Genomic DNA, 17,831 nt, shown 5'->3' with positions numbered 1-17,831 from the left:
ACAAATTAATGTAATAATATAAATACTTCAGCATGTATTGAATATTTTAAAATATCTTAAGGTTTACCTCATTTTGATTTACTAAGTCCCATGTTGTTTAGATTTTTGCTGAATAAAGCATTAACTCAGGATTAACAAGTTTGAGAGGAGTTATTTGGACCCACAGGTTTAAAATTAATTTTTAAGTGGCCAGATTAGAGTAATACTGACAAGATATTTTGCAAAAGTTAATGTTATTATTACACACAAATTAATTAATTGTGCTTACGCAACAGTATTACTAATATTTAACATGCTGACAAGTCACTTCTTTACAAAAAAAGTTCACATTTCTAGTTTTAACATTTAACATATTTACCTCTCCATTGGCCAACAATGTATTCATACGTTCCAAGAAGCTGGAATCTAGTACATTGGATTCATCCATAATGAAAGCAATTTTCTCATTTTTACAGCCAGATCGCCGCAACACAGATCTCAGATCTTCATCAAAGTCTTCACCAGTATACTTCCTATGAACCTGCACATCAATATTTTGTAAATTGAACATTTAGAATAAAGTTCCTTCTACTTCACAAGTTTGCTTACAAAACAGTATAAATTACTACCACCAACCTTAATCTGATAAACACTAAGACCATTCATCCAGGCAACAAAACGAGACAGTGTTGTTTTTCCTGCACCACTAACTCCTATGAGCAGCAAATGGCCTTGTGGTTGACGGAATATCCTGAAAAATATTAATTACATGAAGGCGACTTTAAGGTCAATAATTTTCAGAATCATAAAAATCTAACTTGTGAACACCAGAGGACTTCATTATGTAGAATGCCAAATTCTATCTGACAATTTACTAATCAAGAAAAAAAATCAAACAATCCACTGAACAGGAGTATTAATATAAAATTGGTAATTTTGAAATGGCAGGATTCTTAGAATTATTAAAATACAGAGGAAATTTTGGTTGCATATCCTTAACTCCCTGATAGTGGCAACACAAGCAAATAGTATGGCAAATTTGCCATTTTGATGTCTATTTTTATTCTGAATACCTTAAATTGTGTGTAATCCATATATTTATTAACTCACTTTATCATATCCAAATGGCCCCCCTGTGGGGGTTTACCTCCCAGTGGAATGCCACGGAGAACAGGTTACTGGTGCTGAGCATAGATCTGTGGTACAGAAGATGATGATGAAGAGGGGACCAGTAGTGATAGGGGACTCAATAGTCAAAGAAACAGACAGGAGATTCTGTAGATGCAAGTGGGACACCTGGATGGTATGTTACCTCTCAGGTACCAGGGTCAGGGACACCTTGGATCGCGTCCACACCACTTTGGAAGGGGTGGGAGAGAAGCCAGATGTTTTACTACATATTGGTACCAATGACATAGGAAGGAAAAGCAATGAGGTCCTGAAGAGAGACTTTAGATAGCTAGGCAGAAAGCAGAGAAGCAGAACCTCCAGGGTAGTAATTTCTGGATTGTTACCTGTCCCACGCAATAGTGAGAGTAGAAACAGGATGAGCTGGCAGATAAACACGTGGCTGAGAAGCTGGTGTAGAGGAGCAGGGCTTCAGGTTTCTGGATCATTGGGATCTCTTTTGGGGGAGGCATGGGTTTCATCTGAATCAGAGGGGGACCAATATTCATGGGGGCAGGTTTGTTAGAGCTATTAGGGAAGGTTTAAACTAATTGGGCAGGGAGATGGGAACCAGAGTGAAGGGGCTCAGGATAGGATGGATGGTAAAAAAAAGCAAAGATGGTGCGCAGTCAGACTGTCGGGCAGATGATAGGACAAAACTGCAGCCAGCAGCATGAGTATCAGTGCATTAGGGATACAAAATCAAAATGAGTAGCAAATGCAGTATTCGAAGTGTTGTATCTCAATGCACAGAGTACAACAAATAAGGTGGATGATCTTGTTGCACTTTTATAGATAGCCGGGTATGATGATATGTCCGGGATGGTTGTAGTTGGGAGCTGAATGTCCGATTTTACACATTGTATTGGAGCGATAGGAAGGTAGGCAGAGGGAGGTAGCATGGTTCTGCTGGTAAAGAATGGCATCAAATTGTTAGAAAGATGTGACATAGGATCAGAAGATGTTGAATCCTTATGGGTCGAGTTAAGAAACTGCAAAGGTAAAATGACCCTGATGGCAGTTACATCCAAACAGTAGCTGGGAGGTAGACTAGATTACAATGGGAAATGGAAAAGGCATGTTAAAAGTTGCTTTCAGTAAATGGTGTGACCCCCCCCCCCCCCCGTACAGCAGTAACTTCAAACATATGTTACAGGTAACTATTGATCAGTCCTGCACATCAGCTTGGAGGAATTTTAGTTCATTCCACCGTGCTTCACAGTTGGGATGAGGTTTTGGTGTTGGTGTGCAGTGCCCTTTTTCCTCCAAACATTGCAATGAGCACTTCTGCCAAAATGCTCAACTATTCTCTCATCTGTCCACAGAACATTGTCCCAGAAGTGTTGTAAAACACCCAGGTGGTCTTTTGCAAACTTGAGACATGCAACAATGTTTTTTTTTTGAAAGTAGTGGTTTCCTCTGTGGTGTTCTTCCATGAACACCATTCTTGTTTAGTGTTTTTCTTATAGTGGACACATGAACATAGACTTTAACAAGTTCTAGAGATTTCTGCAGGTCGTTTGCTTTAACCCTTGGGTTATTTTTCACCTCTACAGCATTGCACATTGTGCCTTTGGTATGATCTTTGCAGGATGCCCACTCCTAGGGAGAGTAGCAACAGTAATGAGTTTCCTTCATTTGTACACAATTTTTCTTACTGTGGACTGACGAACACCCAAGCCTTTAGAAATCCTTTCGGAACCTTTTCCAGCATTATGCATTTCCACAATGCTTCTTCTAAGGTCCTCTGAAAATTGTTTTGATTGAGGCATGGTGCACATAAACAGATCTTTCTTGAGAAGAGCAGGCTCTGCCAGTAACCTGACTTTGTGTCTTTGCACCTCTGCAACCCATGCCTCCAATCTCACTTCATTGATTGGAGCACCCAACTCCAAATAGCTTTTGTAGAAGGCATTACCCCAGAAGTTCACATACATTTGCCAACAAATACATATAATAATTGAATAATTTTTTCCTCAATAAATAAATGGACAAGTATTTTTTTCGTTATTTACTTAATTGGATTCTCTTCATCTAGTTTTAGACTTGCGTGAAGATCTGATCATAGCTTAGGTCATATTTATGCAGAAATAGATAAAATTCTACAGGATTCACAAACTTCATAGCACCACTGTACTAGCATGGTAGAGCATTGGCTGATTGGTAGAAGGCAGCGGGTGGGAATAAAACAAATCTGTTAAAATTCTTCAAGGAAGTAACAAGCAGGGTGGACAAAGGAGAGCCAGTGGATGTCATTTACTTAGATTTTCAGAAGGCATTTGATAAGGTGCCTCACATGAGGCTGCTTAACAAAATAAAATCTCACGGTGTTACAGGAAATATACTGGCATGGATAGAAGAATGGCTGACAGGCAGGAAGCAGCGAATAGGAATAAGGGGGCCTTTTCTGGTTGGCTGCCAGCGACCAGTGGTGTCCTCAGGGTCAGTATTGAGACCACTACTTTTCACATTGTTTCTCAACGATTTAGATAGTGGAACCGAAGGCTTTGGGACAAAGTCTGCAGATGATACGAAGATAGGTGGAGGAGTAGGTAGCGCTGATGAAGTAATGTGATTGCAGGTCTTACACAAATTAGAAGAATGGGCAAAAACAAAATGGTAGATAGAATACTGTTGGGAAATGAATGATAACGCTCTTTTGGTAAAAGGAACAGCAGTGCAGACTATCTAAATGAGGTGAAAATTCAAATATCAGAGGTGCAAAAGGGACTTAAGAGTCCTCCTGCAAGACTCCCAGGAGGTTAATTCACAGGTTCAGTGTGTGGTTAAGAAAAAGGCAAATGCAATGTTGGCATTTATTTCAAGGGGAATAGAATATAAAAAATAAGAAGATAATGCTGAAGCTTTTTAAGACACCAGTTATGGCACACTTGGGAGTACTGTCAATAGTTTTAGGTACTTTATCCCAGAAAGTATGTATAGTCATTGGAGTGTCCAGACGAGGTTCACAAGGATGATTCTGAAAATGAAGGGGTTAACATATGAAGAGTGTTGGGCAGCTTTGGGCCTGTACTCACTGGAATTTAGAAGAATGTGCGGGTATCTCACTGAAACTTACTAAACGTTAAAAGGACTAGATAAGGTGGATGCAGAGAGGATGTTTCCTCTGGTGGGGGTATCCAGAACAAGAGGGCAAGGCCTCAAAATTGAGGAGTGACCTCTTAGAGTAGAAGTAAGAAGGAATATTTTTTAGTCAAAGTGTGGTGAATCTGGAATTCTTTGCCCATCTGCAGGAGGCCAGGTCCTTGGGTATACTGTTACGTACTCGTGACACATGACAGTGGAGCCCTTGTCATGTGACTGGGGTTGAAGCTGTACTGGACTTGAGGTGATGGTGGTGACGTCATTTTCCCGTCAGTAGAGATCATGTGACGGGTATTTTTTAACAGGTTATAAAAGGTAGACCCCACCCTGTGAGGAGGGGCAGTTCGTGGCTGGATTTGCCAGGTTGACCATGCCACTGCGTGTTTGAAGTGATGACGCAGTTGTACTGAAGGATGAAGTTTTTATTTAATGCTAAATTTTAAAAGGTCATTGCCAGCAGGTTCTTTATGATTCTGTTAGTTCGAAATTAGTGGAGAGTGAAGATTGGAAGTTGGAAGTTAAAGATCGAGGAGAATCGCTTTCTACGGTGAAACGGGGGCGACCTTTGTTTGATCCTTATTTGGAAGGATTTTGTTGACTATCTTCGTGTTAATCCCTAGGTTTAACTAGAAAGGATTGAAGATAGTGGAGAAGGAAAGGTCAGTGCCTTTAAGCCGTTCTGTTTCGTGAATTCTTCGTGGGAAGTTCGACGTCGGGGATCGAAGCAAGCGACATGAAAGAGAACCTAAATCGTCCTATAAAGTCTCTCCTTTTAAATGGACTGTGAGCATATCGAACTTTTGGCAATACCACTTTTAAGAACTGTTTTTGGAATATCACTTTAAGAACTGTTTGGGCTGCCGCTCAGCAGCTGTTTCCGGTTACGGTAGTGTTTGTTTACTTTTGGGGGGTTTGTTTTCTGTGTTTAATAAACGTGTTGTTTGTTATAAGAAACCCTTGCCGAACTCATATATTTATTGTTGCCTGAATACGTAACAATACTCAAGCGGAAGTTGATATATTCCTGATTGGTCAAGGCATCAAGGGATATGGGGAGAGGGCAGGGTATGGGGTTAAATGGGATTTGGGATGAACTGGAGCAGACTTGTTGGGCTGAATAGCCTAATTCTGCTATGATGTCTAATGATCATTTTCTGGTTGGCTGCCAGTTTTCTTTAAGGTCGGTGTTGGGACCGCTTCTTTTTATGCTCGATATCAGTGATTTAGATGATGGAATAGGTGGCTTTGTTGTCAAGTTTGCAGATGATGCAATGATTGGTGGAGGGGTGGGTAGTGTTGAGGAAACAAGGAGGTTGCAGAAGGGTTTCGATTAGGATAATGGGCAAGAAAGTGGCAAATGAAACACTATGTGGGAAAATTCATCGTCATGCACTATGGTAGTAGAAATAAATGTGCAGACTATTATCTAAACAGGGAGGAAATCCAACAATCTGAGATGCAAAGGGACTTGGGAATCCTTGTACAGATTAACTTGCAGGTTGAGTTGGTGGTGAGTACGGCAAATGCAATATCAGCGCTCATTTCAAGAGGTCTAGAATATAAGAGCAAGGATGTGATGTTGAGACCTCACCTTGAATACTGTGAACAGTTTTGGACTCCTCATCAAAGAAAGGATGTGCTGGTATTGGAGAGGGTTCAGAAGAGGTTCACAAGGATGATTCCGGGAATGAAAGGCAATCATATGAAGAACGTTTGATAGCTTTTGGCCTGTACTTGCTGGAATTTAGAAGAATGGGGGTGGGGAGGGATATCTCAATGAAGCTGCTTGAATGTTAAAAGGCCTACACAGAATAGATGTGGAAAGGATGTTTGACATGTGATGGAGTCTAGTGCAAGAGGACAAAGCCTCAGGATAGAGGGGTGTCCATTTAAAATAGCAATGCACAGAAATTTCTTTAGCCAGAGGGTGGTGAATTTGTGGAATTTGTCACCACAGCCAGCTGTATTCAAGGCAGAGACTGATAGGTTCTCATTGGCCATGGCATCAAAAGTTACAGGGAGAAGGCCAGGGAGTGGGGCCGAGAAGGGGAAGAAAAAGGATCAGCCATGATTGAATGATAGAACAGTACAAAGGGCCAAATGGCCTAATTCTGCTCCTGTGTCTTATGGTCATAAGTAATTTATTTACAATTAAACAAAAATCAATTCTAATACTGACTCACAGAACCATCCCTGCCAACCTTCTTCTCAGGCAATCTCTTTGGGATTGAAGATCACTTGCTTCCATTCTATTTTTGTGAGTTCTGAGCTGAGATGTAGTCAATATGGGAACTGCAAGATCTCCCTTAGATGGAATGGGAGGTGTTCAAGATGACAGGTGCACTTGGACTATTTAGTAATGCTGGCCCTAATTTGGAAAGCCACTAAATCAGCCATTCTGATGCTCAGTTCCCACAATTTCACATCGATTTGTCTTATTCACTTTTGAAACCACTTTCTCCTCGCTTTTACTATGTCAGGGCCTCTGATTTACTTCATTAAATCATTTTCCATCCTTTTATGACTTTATACTTAAGTGCCTATACCAATTGACTTGTTGGTGCTTTTCCATTTCAGCTTCAAACATCTATGCACCCACCAAAGGATACACTTTCAGCTGGTTCAGCCTCCGGCTCTGCAACCTTCTCAAACATCACCAGCTCTATGAGACATTCATTAAGAAACCTGCTACTGACACAAATAGCACGAATATGGTGAGACTTTGGTTCCACTCCCACTTCAAGAGTTCAGAAGACACAAGACTTCATCTCTCTCAGCTAAACAATGGTTTAAAGTTTGAAGTGCGACACTTGTGCAAGTTGAAGAGCTGGATTGGTGAATCGTTCGTGAGTTTCTTTCCTGACAGATCTGTTTCTGAATTCTCAGTAAAGGTGAGAACTTCTGGTGCTTTCAATAAGCAGTAAATACACACATCGACTACTTAAGGTTCAAAATAGTACAGAATGAATGAGAAGGTAATAAAAATATAGAAAAAAAGAACTGTATACAATAATTAAGTAGTTGATAAGTAAATCAAGGATGTCAGGACCAGTGGAGTATGTTTGCCATTCTCCAGATTTCCACAAGTGCTTTTTTAATGAGTTCATAAACTTGAATGTAGCAACTGTTCAGGTGGAGGTGATGATTAATAAAAGCAAGAAGTCTGGTGTAGAAGTGTGTATGGACCCCCAACAGTAACTGCATGCTATGACAGAACCTAAGAGCAACAATAAGAGGCATGAAAGCAAAACTTGCTAGGATGAATTGACCAGTTAGGTTAATGCTTCTGTTAGTTGAGATGCAATGGTAAACATTTAAAGGGGGTTCAGATTCATGATTCCCTAAAAAAAAACTGATACTGAATAGCTTCATGTGTAAAATATAGATTGCAATATACCTTGAGTACTTCCAGAGTTTTCTGCTTTCAATTCAGATATTCACCATTAACAGTGTTTCACATATGAAACAGATGTTTCTTGTGAGATTTAGGTTCATAGGATTTCTCTTGCATTGTCTTGTATGTCAAATGTGGTTTAAACTTACTAATATGACCTTTCATTTCTAACCCATTAACTACTAGACAGACATCCCCCACCATCCAAAAAAGTACATTCCTTTCTGTATTGACTAGTTTATTCACAAACCAAATGTTAATAGGCGCAGATGTAAATGGAATAACCCAAATAATACCAATTTGCTGTTCTAGTGAATATCTCCTATTACTTCAAAATTTGAATTTTGCACTTTCACAAATACAAAATTTTAATATACACACATTAATACCACATCAAGTTTACTAATCATGGAATTGACAAGTGTGATTTCTTACCTGTCAATTCTCAGCACATGATCCAAAACTTCATTAAAAAGTACCAAGGGGACATCCAACTCTTCCTCATAGAAAACTTTGAGTCTGGCTTTGACATAATCTCTCAGTTCTTCTTGATCCACTGGTATGTAATCCTAAAAAAAGTATGCAGTATTTTAAGAAATGAACTGATCCTACAATCCTAGAATCAACTGATCTTACAAACTACTATGAAAGACAGGAATGCTTTACCGATAGTGTAGACTTAAATAAAAGGGACAAAGTCCTCTTACCCAAGCAATGCGAAATGCTAAAACCAGTAAAAGGAAAAGGGAAGAACACTGGATCATCATTGGGGTAAGGAAAAGAAAGGAAATATACAGCTGTACAAAATGGCAGAAATTAATGTCAGAAGAATTAATAAAGTTGGAAACTTTCATGAAACAAAGTCAAATAAATAAGTGAAATCTGGTCAAACAGGAAAAAGGATCTGGTCAAATCTGGTCAAAAAGGAAAAAGGAACAAAGTGTACCTCAGAAAAGGGGCAGCAAGAAAGCATTGTTTTGCTCTCAAAAAAAAAATTGTATCCTGCTGGGGAAAAAGAACTGGGATTTGACAACAATCTTAATTAGTTTATTTGGAATCTACAGAAAGAAATCAGTAACAACTCGTATAAAATGTTAGGCGTTTTAAAATTCATTTTTCAGTGTGTCCTGTTTCCAAACACCTGATCCTTCCCTGGTGGTTTGATTTTGTGGATTACACAGGTGCTCTCAAAATAGCTCAGAAAAGAAATGGCAATGCATTTAGAGTGTGCGGTAATAGATGAAATCAATAATCAGTATAATGAATATGTGTCAATTAAATGGGCTTCCTTGACCTGAGAGGTGTTGAGCATTCATCCAGGCAAATGGGAAGAATTCTATCATGCTCTCAAATTTAAGTCTTGTACATGGCAGGAAGACTTTGGGATATCAGGTGATCAGTTATTCATTGCAGGAGACTCAGTCTCTCACCTTTTCTTTCAGAGTATTAAGTGGATAGTTCTTTTTACTTCATGGTCAAAGGCAATTCCCCCAGATCTAGGATTTTAAGGCCTCACTGATGAACATCATTGAACAGCAAGGTGGTAAGGCTCTCTACTGGGAGCAAGTCATTGTTGGTATGTGACACAAATATTATTACCACTTAAAAAAATGAAAATTTAATTTTCAAGTACAAGGTAAAGACTACATTGGTGTCAATTCGTATCCATGTTGCAGCTTCAGGAAAATTTTACATCAAAATCTTGTGAACGATTTTTCTTTTCCCAAAAGGGAGATTAGTAAATAGGTTTCTCTTACTCCAGCATTACAGTAAGAAATTTGATGAGTGTTTTTGAGGATCTCATGGGTGTTTTAGAAAATTACTTTGATTACTTGTTAATAATTCAAACCTGCAGCTTACTTAAATAAGATGGATGTGCTGGGGGAGGGTGAAGAGGAGTGAGAAAAGGTAAACATCGTAAACACAAATAAAATCTAAAACCATAATATGAAGGAAGTCAAACTAAAGAATTGTTTAACAAATTAAGTACACCATCACCACCAACTGGTAATTACTTAAAAATGTTTATGACTCAATTTCTTACCTTTGACAGCCAGTTACTGTACAAAATAGGTCTAGTCAAAGCTTTTTCTCTGTCAACATTAGGGAAATGCTTGAGAGCCACTATGTCAATGTTCTCATCTGTCCACTGTCTTTCCTCATCCTCCACAAGCCTTAAAGTAAAAATAATGCAACATGAATGTCACATTCATACATATTATATGTTTGCTGATGGCACCACAATTATAGGCCATATTTTGGTTAATGATGAGTCTGAGTACAGAGGGAAAATTAAGAACCTGGTGGTATGGTGTGAAGACAATAACCTATCCCTCAACATCAGCAAGATGAAGAAATTGGTTGTTGACTTCAGAAGGAGTAGCGGATCGCATGACCCCATCTACATTGGTGGTGCACAGGTGGAACAGTCAAAAGCTTTAAGTTCCTTGGGCTGAATATCACAAATGACCTGACTTGGTCTAACCAAGCAGAGTCCACTGCCAAGAAGGCCCACCAGTGCCTTTACTTCCTGAGAAAGCTGAAGAAATTTGGCCTGTCCCCTAAAACCCTCACTAATTTTTAAAGGTGCACCGTAGAAAGCATTCTTCTAGGGTGCATCACAACCTGGTATGGAAGTTGTCCTGTCCAAGAATGGAAGAAGCTGCAGAAGATCGTGAACATAGCCCAGCACATCACACAAACCAATCTAACATCCTTGTACTCACTTTACACTGCATGCTGCTGGAGCAGTGCTGCCAAGATAATGAAGGACATGACCCACTCAGCCAACACACTTTTTGTCCCTCTTCCCTCCGGGAGAAGGTTCAGGAGCATGAAGATTCTTACGGTCAGATTTGGGAACAGCTTCTTTCCAACTGTGATAAGACTGCTGAACGGATCCTGATCCGGATATGGGCTGTACCTTCCAACTATCTGGACCTGACTTGCACTACCTTACTTTCCCTTTTCTATTTTCTAATTATGATTTATAATTTAAATTTTTATTATACTTAGACTTATACTTCAGGGAGCGCGAAGCGCAGCATCAAATATCACTGTGATGATTGTACGCTCTAGTATCAATTGCTTGGTGACAATAAAAGTAAAGTATATTTACATAAAACATAATATTAACATAAAAATAGTGATTTTCATCAAAGACACAAACCTGTCTTGGAACAACCGCAAAGCCTCATGAGCCCAGATCCTAATCAAACCCTCAACTGCAAGTGTTTCCAATGGTCTCAAAGCTTCAAAGATTCCTCTGACCCAACGTGTCATTTCACGAGGGGAGTAAATATAATGTGGCTGTATGTCATGAGTGAAACGCTCCTGAGAAATAATGGATAATAAACAGGGTATAACTTTTAAAAATCAGACCAATAAAAAAAAAATCAGTTGGATTTAACTGTAAAATGTTGTCAACATGTGATATTTGCTTAAACCAGATAGGGACCAGTATCCCTATTTTACTACAGGCAGTCACCCCGGTTATGTACCAGTTCCGTTCCCGAATCCGTCTTTAAGTCGGATTTGTACATAAGTCGGAACAAGTACATCCGGTATTATTTAGCGTCAGTTAGTCAAATGTTTGTCTTAGTATATATTTTACCTTCTATGCATGTAAAACACTTAAGAAATGTATGTATTCCAATAATTAAACCACTACGTTGCTTAGTAATAATTGTAGCTTTCATCGGGACAGGGCCTTTCACATGCTCCATTATTCTCACTTTATCCGTTATCCTTTAAAATCGTTCCAATCGTTGACCGACTGTAGCCTAATGCTTTTCCAATGACCGATGGCGTTTCACCTCTTTCCAAACGCTTTATTATTTCCACTTTATTTTCAATTGCAATCGCTTCCTGTCAATGGAACAGAAACACTGGCTCCGCCAGCTCCCAAGGTCCACTGGGTCCTAAGGACAACTGCACTGAGACAGGTTAAATGGGACAAGTGGGGGCGGTGCTGGGTTTGGGTATTTGATCCTCCACAATATTCCGCGTGGGAATTTAAACTGGAGGTGGCAGTGTTTTTTTTAAAGAGTTCAAGTTGAGAGCTTGACATCAACCTGGTACGCGAGCGGTCTGTCACTGGATTGAACTCAGGGCGGGGTCAGGGTGAATCTTACTAAGAAAAATTTAAGCCAAGTACGAAGTTAAACACTCCACACAGTGTCAACGGCAACAAATTAAAATAGCGGACAGTGTTCTCCTTCCTGGTTTCGTAAGTATGAGTTGTCTGTAAGTCGAACGTTCGTAACTCGGGGACTACCTGTACTTATATTTTCAATCTGAAAAAGTACCACATTTTTCTAGGGATACAGTACTGCTTATCACAGAACAGTAATCTACCTGTGACATGATGTAGAATTCCACCATAGCTGCAGTTAGGGGATCTGCATATGTCCTCAACGATGGAATGAGTCTTAGCATAGCCCGGTTGAATGTTCCATAAATCTGAGTAAGAGAAGCTGGTCCTGGATAATCCACATACACAACGGGTACATGGCGCAGGAACCTGCAAAGTAGATGTTTTTCCAACTGTCATATCTGCTGTATCAATGCAAATCTATCAGTTTCCAATACATCAAAAAATCAGGTATTAATTCACAACATATGAAGGAAGTGGTAAACAAGTAAATGGTTATTAGCCACCTGAATTGAAGATTCAGCTAATTAATAAGCTTCAAGATCTTGGCTTCAATAGCTCCTTATGAAATTGGATCCTCCATTTCCTCACTTGGAGATCCTCGTCAGCTCGGATTGGCAAAAACAGCTCCTCCACAAACTCCATCAGCACAGCTGCACCACAAGGCTGTGTGCTTAGTCCCTTGCTCTACTCAATTTACACTTATGATTGTGAGGCTAGGCACAGCTCCAATGGCAACACCACCACTGTTTCTGCCTGAATCAAAAGCGATGACTAATCAGCATTTAGGAGGGAGATTGAAGATGTGACTGAGTGATGTTTCAACCTCTCATTCATTGTCAGCAAGACTAAGGAGATGATTAATAGGATTAATAAATGATTTAGGAGGAGGAAACTGAAGGTCAATGAGTCAATCCTCATTGGCATATCAGAGGTGGAGAAGGCCAGCAATTTTAAGTTCCTTGATATTATCATTTCAGAGGATCTGTCCTGGGCCCAGCACTAGATGACATAAAGAATACACCACAGCGCCTGTACTTCCTTAGAAGTTTGCAAAGATTTGGCATGGCAACTAAAACTTTGACAAACATCTATAGATATATGGTGGAGAGTATATTAACCGGTAGCATCATGGCCCAGAATGGCAGCATCAGTGCCCTTGAACAAAAAAATCTTCAAAATATAATGGATATGGTCCAGTTCATCATCGGTAAAGCCCTCTCCATTATCAAGTACATCTACATGGAGTGCTGTCACAGGAAAGCAGCATCCATCATCAAGGGCCCCCATCACCCAGGATATGCTCTTTTCTTGCTGCAGGCATCAGAAAGTTGATAGAGGAGCCTCAGGACCCACATCACCAGGTTCAGGAAAACAGTTATTACGCTGCAACCATCAGGGCTCTTGAACCAGAGGGGTAACTTGCCTCATCACTGAACTGTTCCCACAACCTATGGACTCAACTTTTAAGGACTCTTCATCTCAAGTTTTCAATATTTATTGCTTATTTATTATTACAATTATTTTCTTTCTCTTTTGTACTTGCACATTGGTTGCTGGTCTGTTCTGGTGAGTGTGGACTTTCATTGATTCTATTATGTTTCTTGGATTTACTGTGCATGCCCACAAGAGAAGAGTTGCATATGGTGACAAATATGTGCTTTGAATGCCAATATGTAAAACAATAGAATTATTAAAATATTACCTGTGTGAAAGTGGTTTCCTTCCTGGATCAGTAGATGGGTTGCATGCTCCAACAAATTGGATTCTTTCCAACTTAACCCAGGTCTGGTCTGATGTACGGAAGAAACCACCATGTTCCACCATCTGGAGTAAAGATAAGCCACCATGACTATAGTTCAACAACGAGCTTCCTCATTTAACTCAGCTATGTGACAACTCCTTTTACAAACCTGTCTAATGAAGGATATGACCCTCTGTGTGCCATATTTATCCATGTCTGGAAGATTGATTTCATCACAGAATAGCACAAGCCATTTGCCAAGTTGCACAGGTGCTAACACAACTCCATTCGGCGTTCGACGGTACTCACAGTAGTGATCAAATGTTTTCAGAACCAACTCAGGTGTAGTTGCACTGGAGAAGTTCAGACCTACAACCTATTAACAAAATAGCAAAGAGCATAACTTTAATGTATTTCAATCATATCAGAAACTGGGGAGAAATAAAAACAACAAACATTTTGGAGCAGCTCAAGCTACGAAGAAAATTCAAAAGAGTTTCATACCTCCATATCTGGTAGAGCTCTTAGTGCACTGAATAGGGTCATGGTTTTGCCAGAACCTGGCGGTCCACATAGGACTAATGGTTTATGCTCAGCAAGCCAGGTGTACAGAAGGGCCTCATGACGGACTGTATCCAAGGTTGGTACAACAACATCTGGAGCAGCAACTTTATGAGTCTCAACTTCAATCTGTGGAACCTTTGACTGCCAAGGAACCCATTCTCCAGTAATTGAAACCTAAATATTGAAAGATATTGCAACAAACATTTTCATTCTGAATCTGGTTGAAGTAAATAGATCTCGTTTTTAAAAATATATTATTAAGTAAAATTGAAGGTCTGACAAGTTTGTTCAAAATTTGAAGTTATTGTCGAGAGGATAAATAGTTAACAGTGGAAGGACGAGGAACCAGAATATTTTTTTTTACAAGAAATCACCAAAGAAACAGAGATGGCATGATGTATTTTAATAAATTTCACAAGTCATGGTCTGAAATAGTAGTAGCATCAGATTCCATACTGTCTTTGAAAATGGAAATTGGATAGCTACATGAAAAAATATGATGGAGAAAAGCAGTAAGAGCACTACAAAAAACATGATGGGACAACAATCTCCCTTCAGTGCCATGCATTCTATGATCAATAATTTGTTACAATAGATTAACCCCTTTAGTACCCCTTAACTCTAGTATATTCAAAATGTTACATATTATCAATCAATAAAATCATGCTAAATTTTAATTCTGTCAGTTGCTTGGGAATGCATTCCAAACAACAACTTCTGTATTCTAAACAAATTTTAGAATATAAACTATTGAAAAGACAAATCTAGAATTAGTATCACAGATTTCCTACCTCAAAGTCAATGATCGGCATGTTTGGTGTGCTTGGAAGTGGAATGGTTGTAATTCGTCTGAGATATTCACCAAGTTCTGCTCTCATCTTCAAACGTGCATCACCCGAAAGTGACCAAAGAATCGCATAAATTAGATATTTCTAGTCAAAGAAAAGCAAAGAAATATAAAGTTACGTAGAAGAGCTAATCATGTCAAGGACATAATGAACAAATTGTAAAACTGCCATCGCACCTGAATGTAGCGTTCCAACTGGTCACTCTGCATTGGAAAGTCCGGATGGTTTGCATTATATAATGCAATATTTCGACAAGCTTGATGCAGCATAGAGAAAAGGGAACCAAGGCATCGTAATCGGGTAAAATCCATAATGTGTTCCATTTTAGCAGCATGCTCTACAGCTTTTATTATTAGACCAGTTGAAGTGAAGTATGGCTGCAGAACTGTTACCACATCTCTTTGTATCTGTTTTAAAAAAAAACAGTATTGTGTGAAGCTCCTGTACAAAGTTATTAAATCAGATATTTGATAAAAGTTCTAGAAAAGATATTGGGTAGAAGGGGAAAGTAATATTTACTGATATTCCAGCTAAGAATCATACTTTAAATTATTAAGTAATGAGAAAAATCCTCTTGGAGATACTCTAAAGTAATCCACATTTTTAAAAAATTAGAAAATACTTTGCATGATATATTCTTGTGGGAAAACTAACATTCTTGTTATTTAGTAAGGAGAGCTATATCACCAGTTTTCTCTTTAATACAGCCTATACATTTTTCTTGTTATTTAAATAATCTGTTTTTTTTAATGTTCAGATAAGTTTAGCGTACAAATATTTTTTGCACAGAAAACTCAGTAAAACTATACCTGAAGCATTGGGGAAGCTGTTTCTTGCTCTTCCTCATCTTTACTCTTGCGTCTTCGCTGAGCCTCATCCTCTCCCTCATCCAATGGAATGCTACGCAGTCTGGCCAAGAAGTTATTGAAGATCATATCTGTGCTGAGGACATCTTCACTAAACCATACCATTCCGCATCTGGATACAGTGGCTAGTGTAGCATATTTCAAGTCTTGGACCTCAAACATAATCCGTACCTATAGAAAGGAAAACATTTTTTAAAAATATCTAATCACAAGAGTGCTGGAATGAATGCTGGAAATACAATGCAACGTACACAAAAATGTCAGCACTCAAATGGGAATAGGATAAAAATAGCTGGTCACCGGGAAGTTTCATTTTTGGTAGATGGAACAGAGATGCTTGACAAAGCAGTCCCCCAATTTACACTGGGTCTCACCAATGTAGAGGAAGCCACATCAGGAGTAATTGGGAGTTCCGGATACAATAGACAACCCCAAAAAGATTCACAGGTGAAGTGTTGCCTCACCTGGAAGGACTGTTTAGGGCCTTGAATAGAGGTGAGCAAGAAAATGAATGGGCAAGTCTAGTTAAAATATCTAAGAGATATTTAAGGTGTGTACATTTTTGGCAAGCACAAGTTCTGTATAAATTGTTCATAAATTTTCTTACATTTGGTGGAAGACTGAGACGTTCTCCATTGGGCAGGGTAAGCAATTTGTTGTCATCCAAAACTGAATTTAAGTTTTCTACCCACTCTGGATCCACATCACCATCAAAGATAATCCACTGACGCTTCTGCAGCTCACCTCGTACGTTGTCAATGATCCTGAAAGACAGAAAATTTCATGTTCACGCAAATGATGCTCAACTAGTTTTAAATTCAGTAGTTTATGATAGTTTTTTTTTTAAAATTCAATAAAAAATCATGAGTTACTATAGACACTTAACTAAATTTATTTGAGTAGCAGTTAAGCCATCCAAACTAAGAGTTAGAGCTGTTCCCAACCCAAGTTGGTGGAGTGCAAATGGAATAAAGGGACCTTGCTAGGACTGAATATACAAAACTTTTGTGATTTCATAATGAACTTCTATAAATAATGGCCTAGCCTAAACACTAATCACTACAGTTTAGCAACACTCTGACTACTTTGATCGCTTTGAACTAAAATGGACTTATAATTCTTGTAAAAATAGCTCATTTTCCTTGTGAATACTACTAATATTATGCAATGTGCTTGCAATGCTGCTGCAAGTCTTTCATTGCACCTGAGCATTCATACGCAATAAACTTAATTTTTTGACTTTGACTCTTGTGCCAAGTACAAGGGGAAACCAGAACTTAAATTGAACCAGAGAGCAAAATACTTTCTTGGAAGGAGTAAAATTAGCAAAAGCACAAATGTGCAATATTTCTAGTATCCAACTTACTTTCTAAGAACATGTGTGAACAATCCATCAGTCCATTCTCTGGTATTAGGGTCTAATGTTCCATATAAATGGTCCTTACTAGTTGCTTTTGGATCAATTATGTGAGCAACGCCTTCTATGCCCTCAAGTCGTTCAAGGGCTTTCAGTAAAACACGCCATGCCATACTTTTTCCACTGCCTGATGGCCCAACCATCATCAAACCATGATTTATCTGAGAGATTTGATATAGTTGCAGGACCTAAAATAGAACATGTATGTTAAACTAAAATTAATTGTACACACCAAAATAAAGTTCAATTTTGATAAAAACATTCCTATTGCAACTATAAAGAAAATCAAACTTACCTTTTCCACCCACATTCCACCAACATCTTCACCATCTCCATAAGTAAGGTACATTTCCTGACAAACCTTCTTCAGTTCCTCACGAAGTTTAGTCATTGCTCCACGATGGTATGCTATTCCAGGGAACACATCAGACAAAAGACTGAAAAGCAGTGGAATGTCTTCTGCAACCAGTTTGGGGACCATCGTCTCACAAACACTCTGGATCAGAATCTGTTGGTGGGTTAAAATATTCATAATATGACATCTCAAAGACATGCCTCATCTGTTACTAAACTTTAAAAATGCTCAATCAAGTA

The 17,831-nt window shown here is 38.9% G+C and overlaps 1 protein-coding gene across 2 annotated transcripts in view; it reads right to left on the bottom strand.

Annotated features, from left to right (window-relative positions):
* dync1h1 (dynein, cytoplasmic 1, heavy chain 1) overlaps positions 1 to 17,831 on the bottom strand; it is a 103,727-nt gene that overhangs the window by 43,127 nt on the left and 42,769 nt on the right. For both annotated transcript variants that reach the window (XM_059959259.1, XM_059959254.1), the window contains exons 32-46: positions 17,533 to 17,745; positions 17,187 to 17,425; positions 16,428 to 16,584; positions 15,764 to 15,991; positions 15,131 to 15,361; positions 14,898 to 15,038; positions 14,047 to 14,280; positions 13,712 to 13,918; positions 13,504 to 13,625; positions 12,002 to 12,167; positions 10,815 to 10,978; positions 9,690 to 9,819; positions 8,081 to 8,214; positions 616 to 730; positions 359 to 520 (exon numbers count right to left, since the gene is read on the bottom strand). In XM_059959259.1, coding sequence (XP_059815242.1) covers positions 359 to 520; positions 616 to 730; positions 8,081 to 8,214; positions 9,690 to 9,819; positions 10,815 to 10,978; positions 12,002 to 12,167; positions 13,504 to 13,625; positions 13,712 to 13,918; positions 14,047 to 14,280; positions 14,898 to 15,038; positions 15,131 to 15,361; positions 15,764 to 15,991; positions 16,428 to 16,584; positions 17,187 to 17,425; positions 17,533 to 17,745 — 2,643 coding nt within the window. The remainder of the gene's footprint in view (positions 1 to 358; positions 521 to 615; positions 731 to 8,080; positions 8,215 to 9,689; positions 9,820 to 10,814; positions 10,979 to 12,001; positions 12,168 to 13,503; positions 13,626 to 13,711; positions 13,919 to 14,046; positions 14,281 to 14,897; positions 15,039 to 15,130; positions 15,362 to 15,763; positions 15,992 to 16,427; positions 16,585 to 17,186; positions 17,426 to 17,532; positions 17,746 to 17,831) is intronic.

The sequence above is a fragment of the Hypanus sabinus genome, chromosome 2 (assembly GCF_030144855.1).
Source record: "Hypanus sabinus isolate sHypSab1 chromosome 2, sHypSab1.hap1, whole genome shotgun sequence".
NCBI lineage: Eukaryota > Metazoa > Chordata > Chondrichthyes > Myliobatiformes > Dasyatidae > Hypanus > Hypanus sabinus.
The sequence above is the reverse complement of the archived record's forward strand: the minus strand, read 5'-3'. Positions and strand labels throughout refer to the sequence as shown.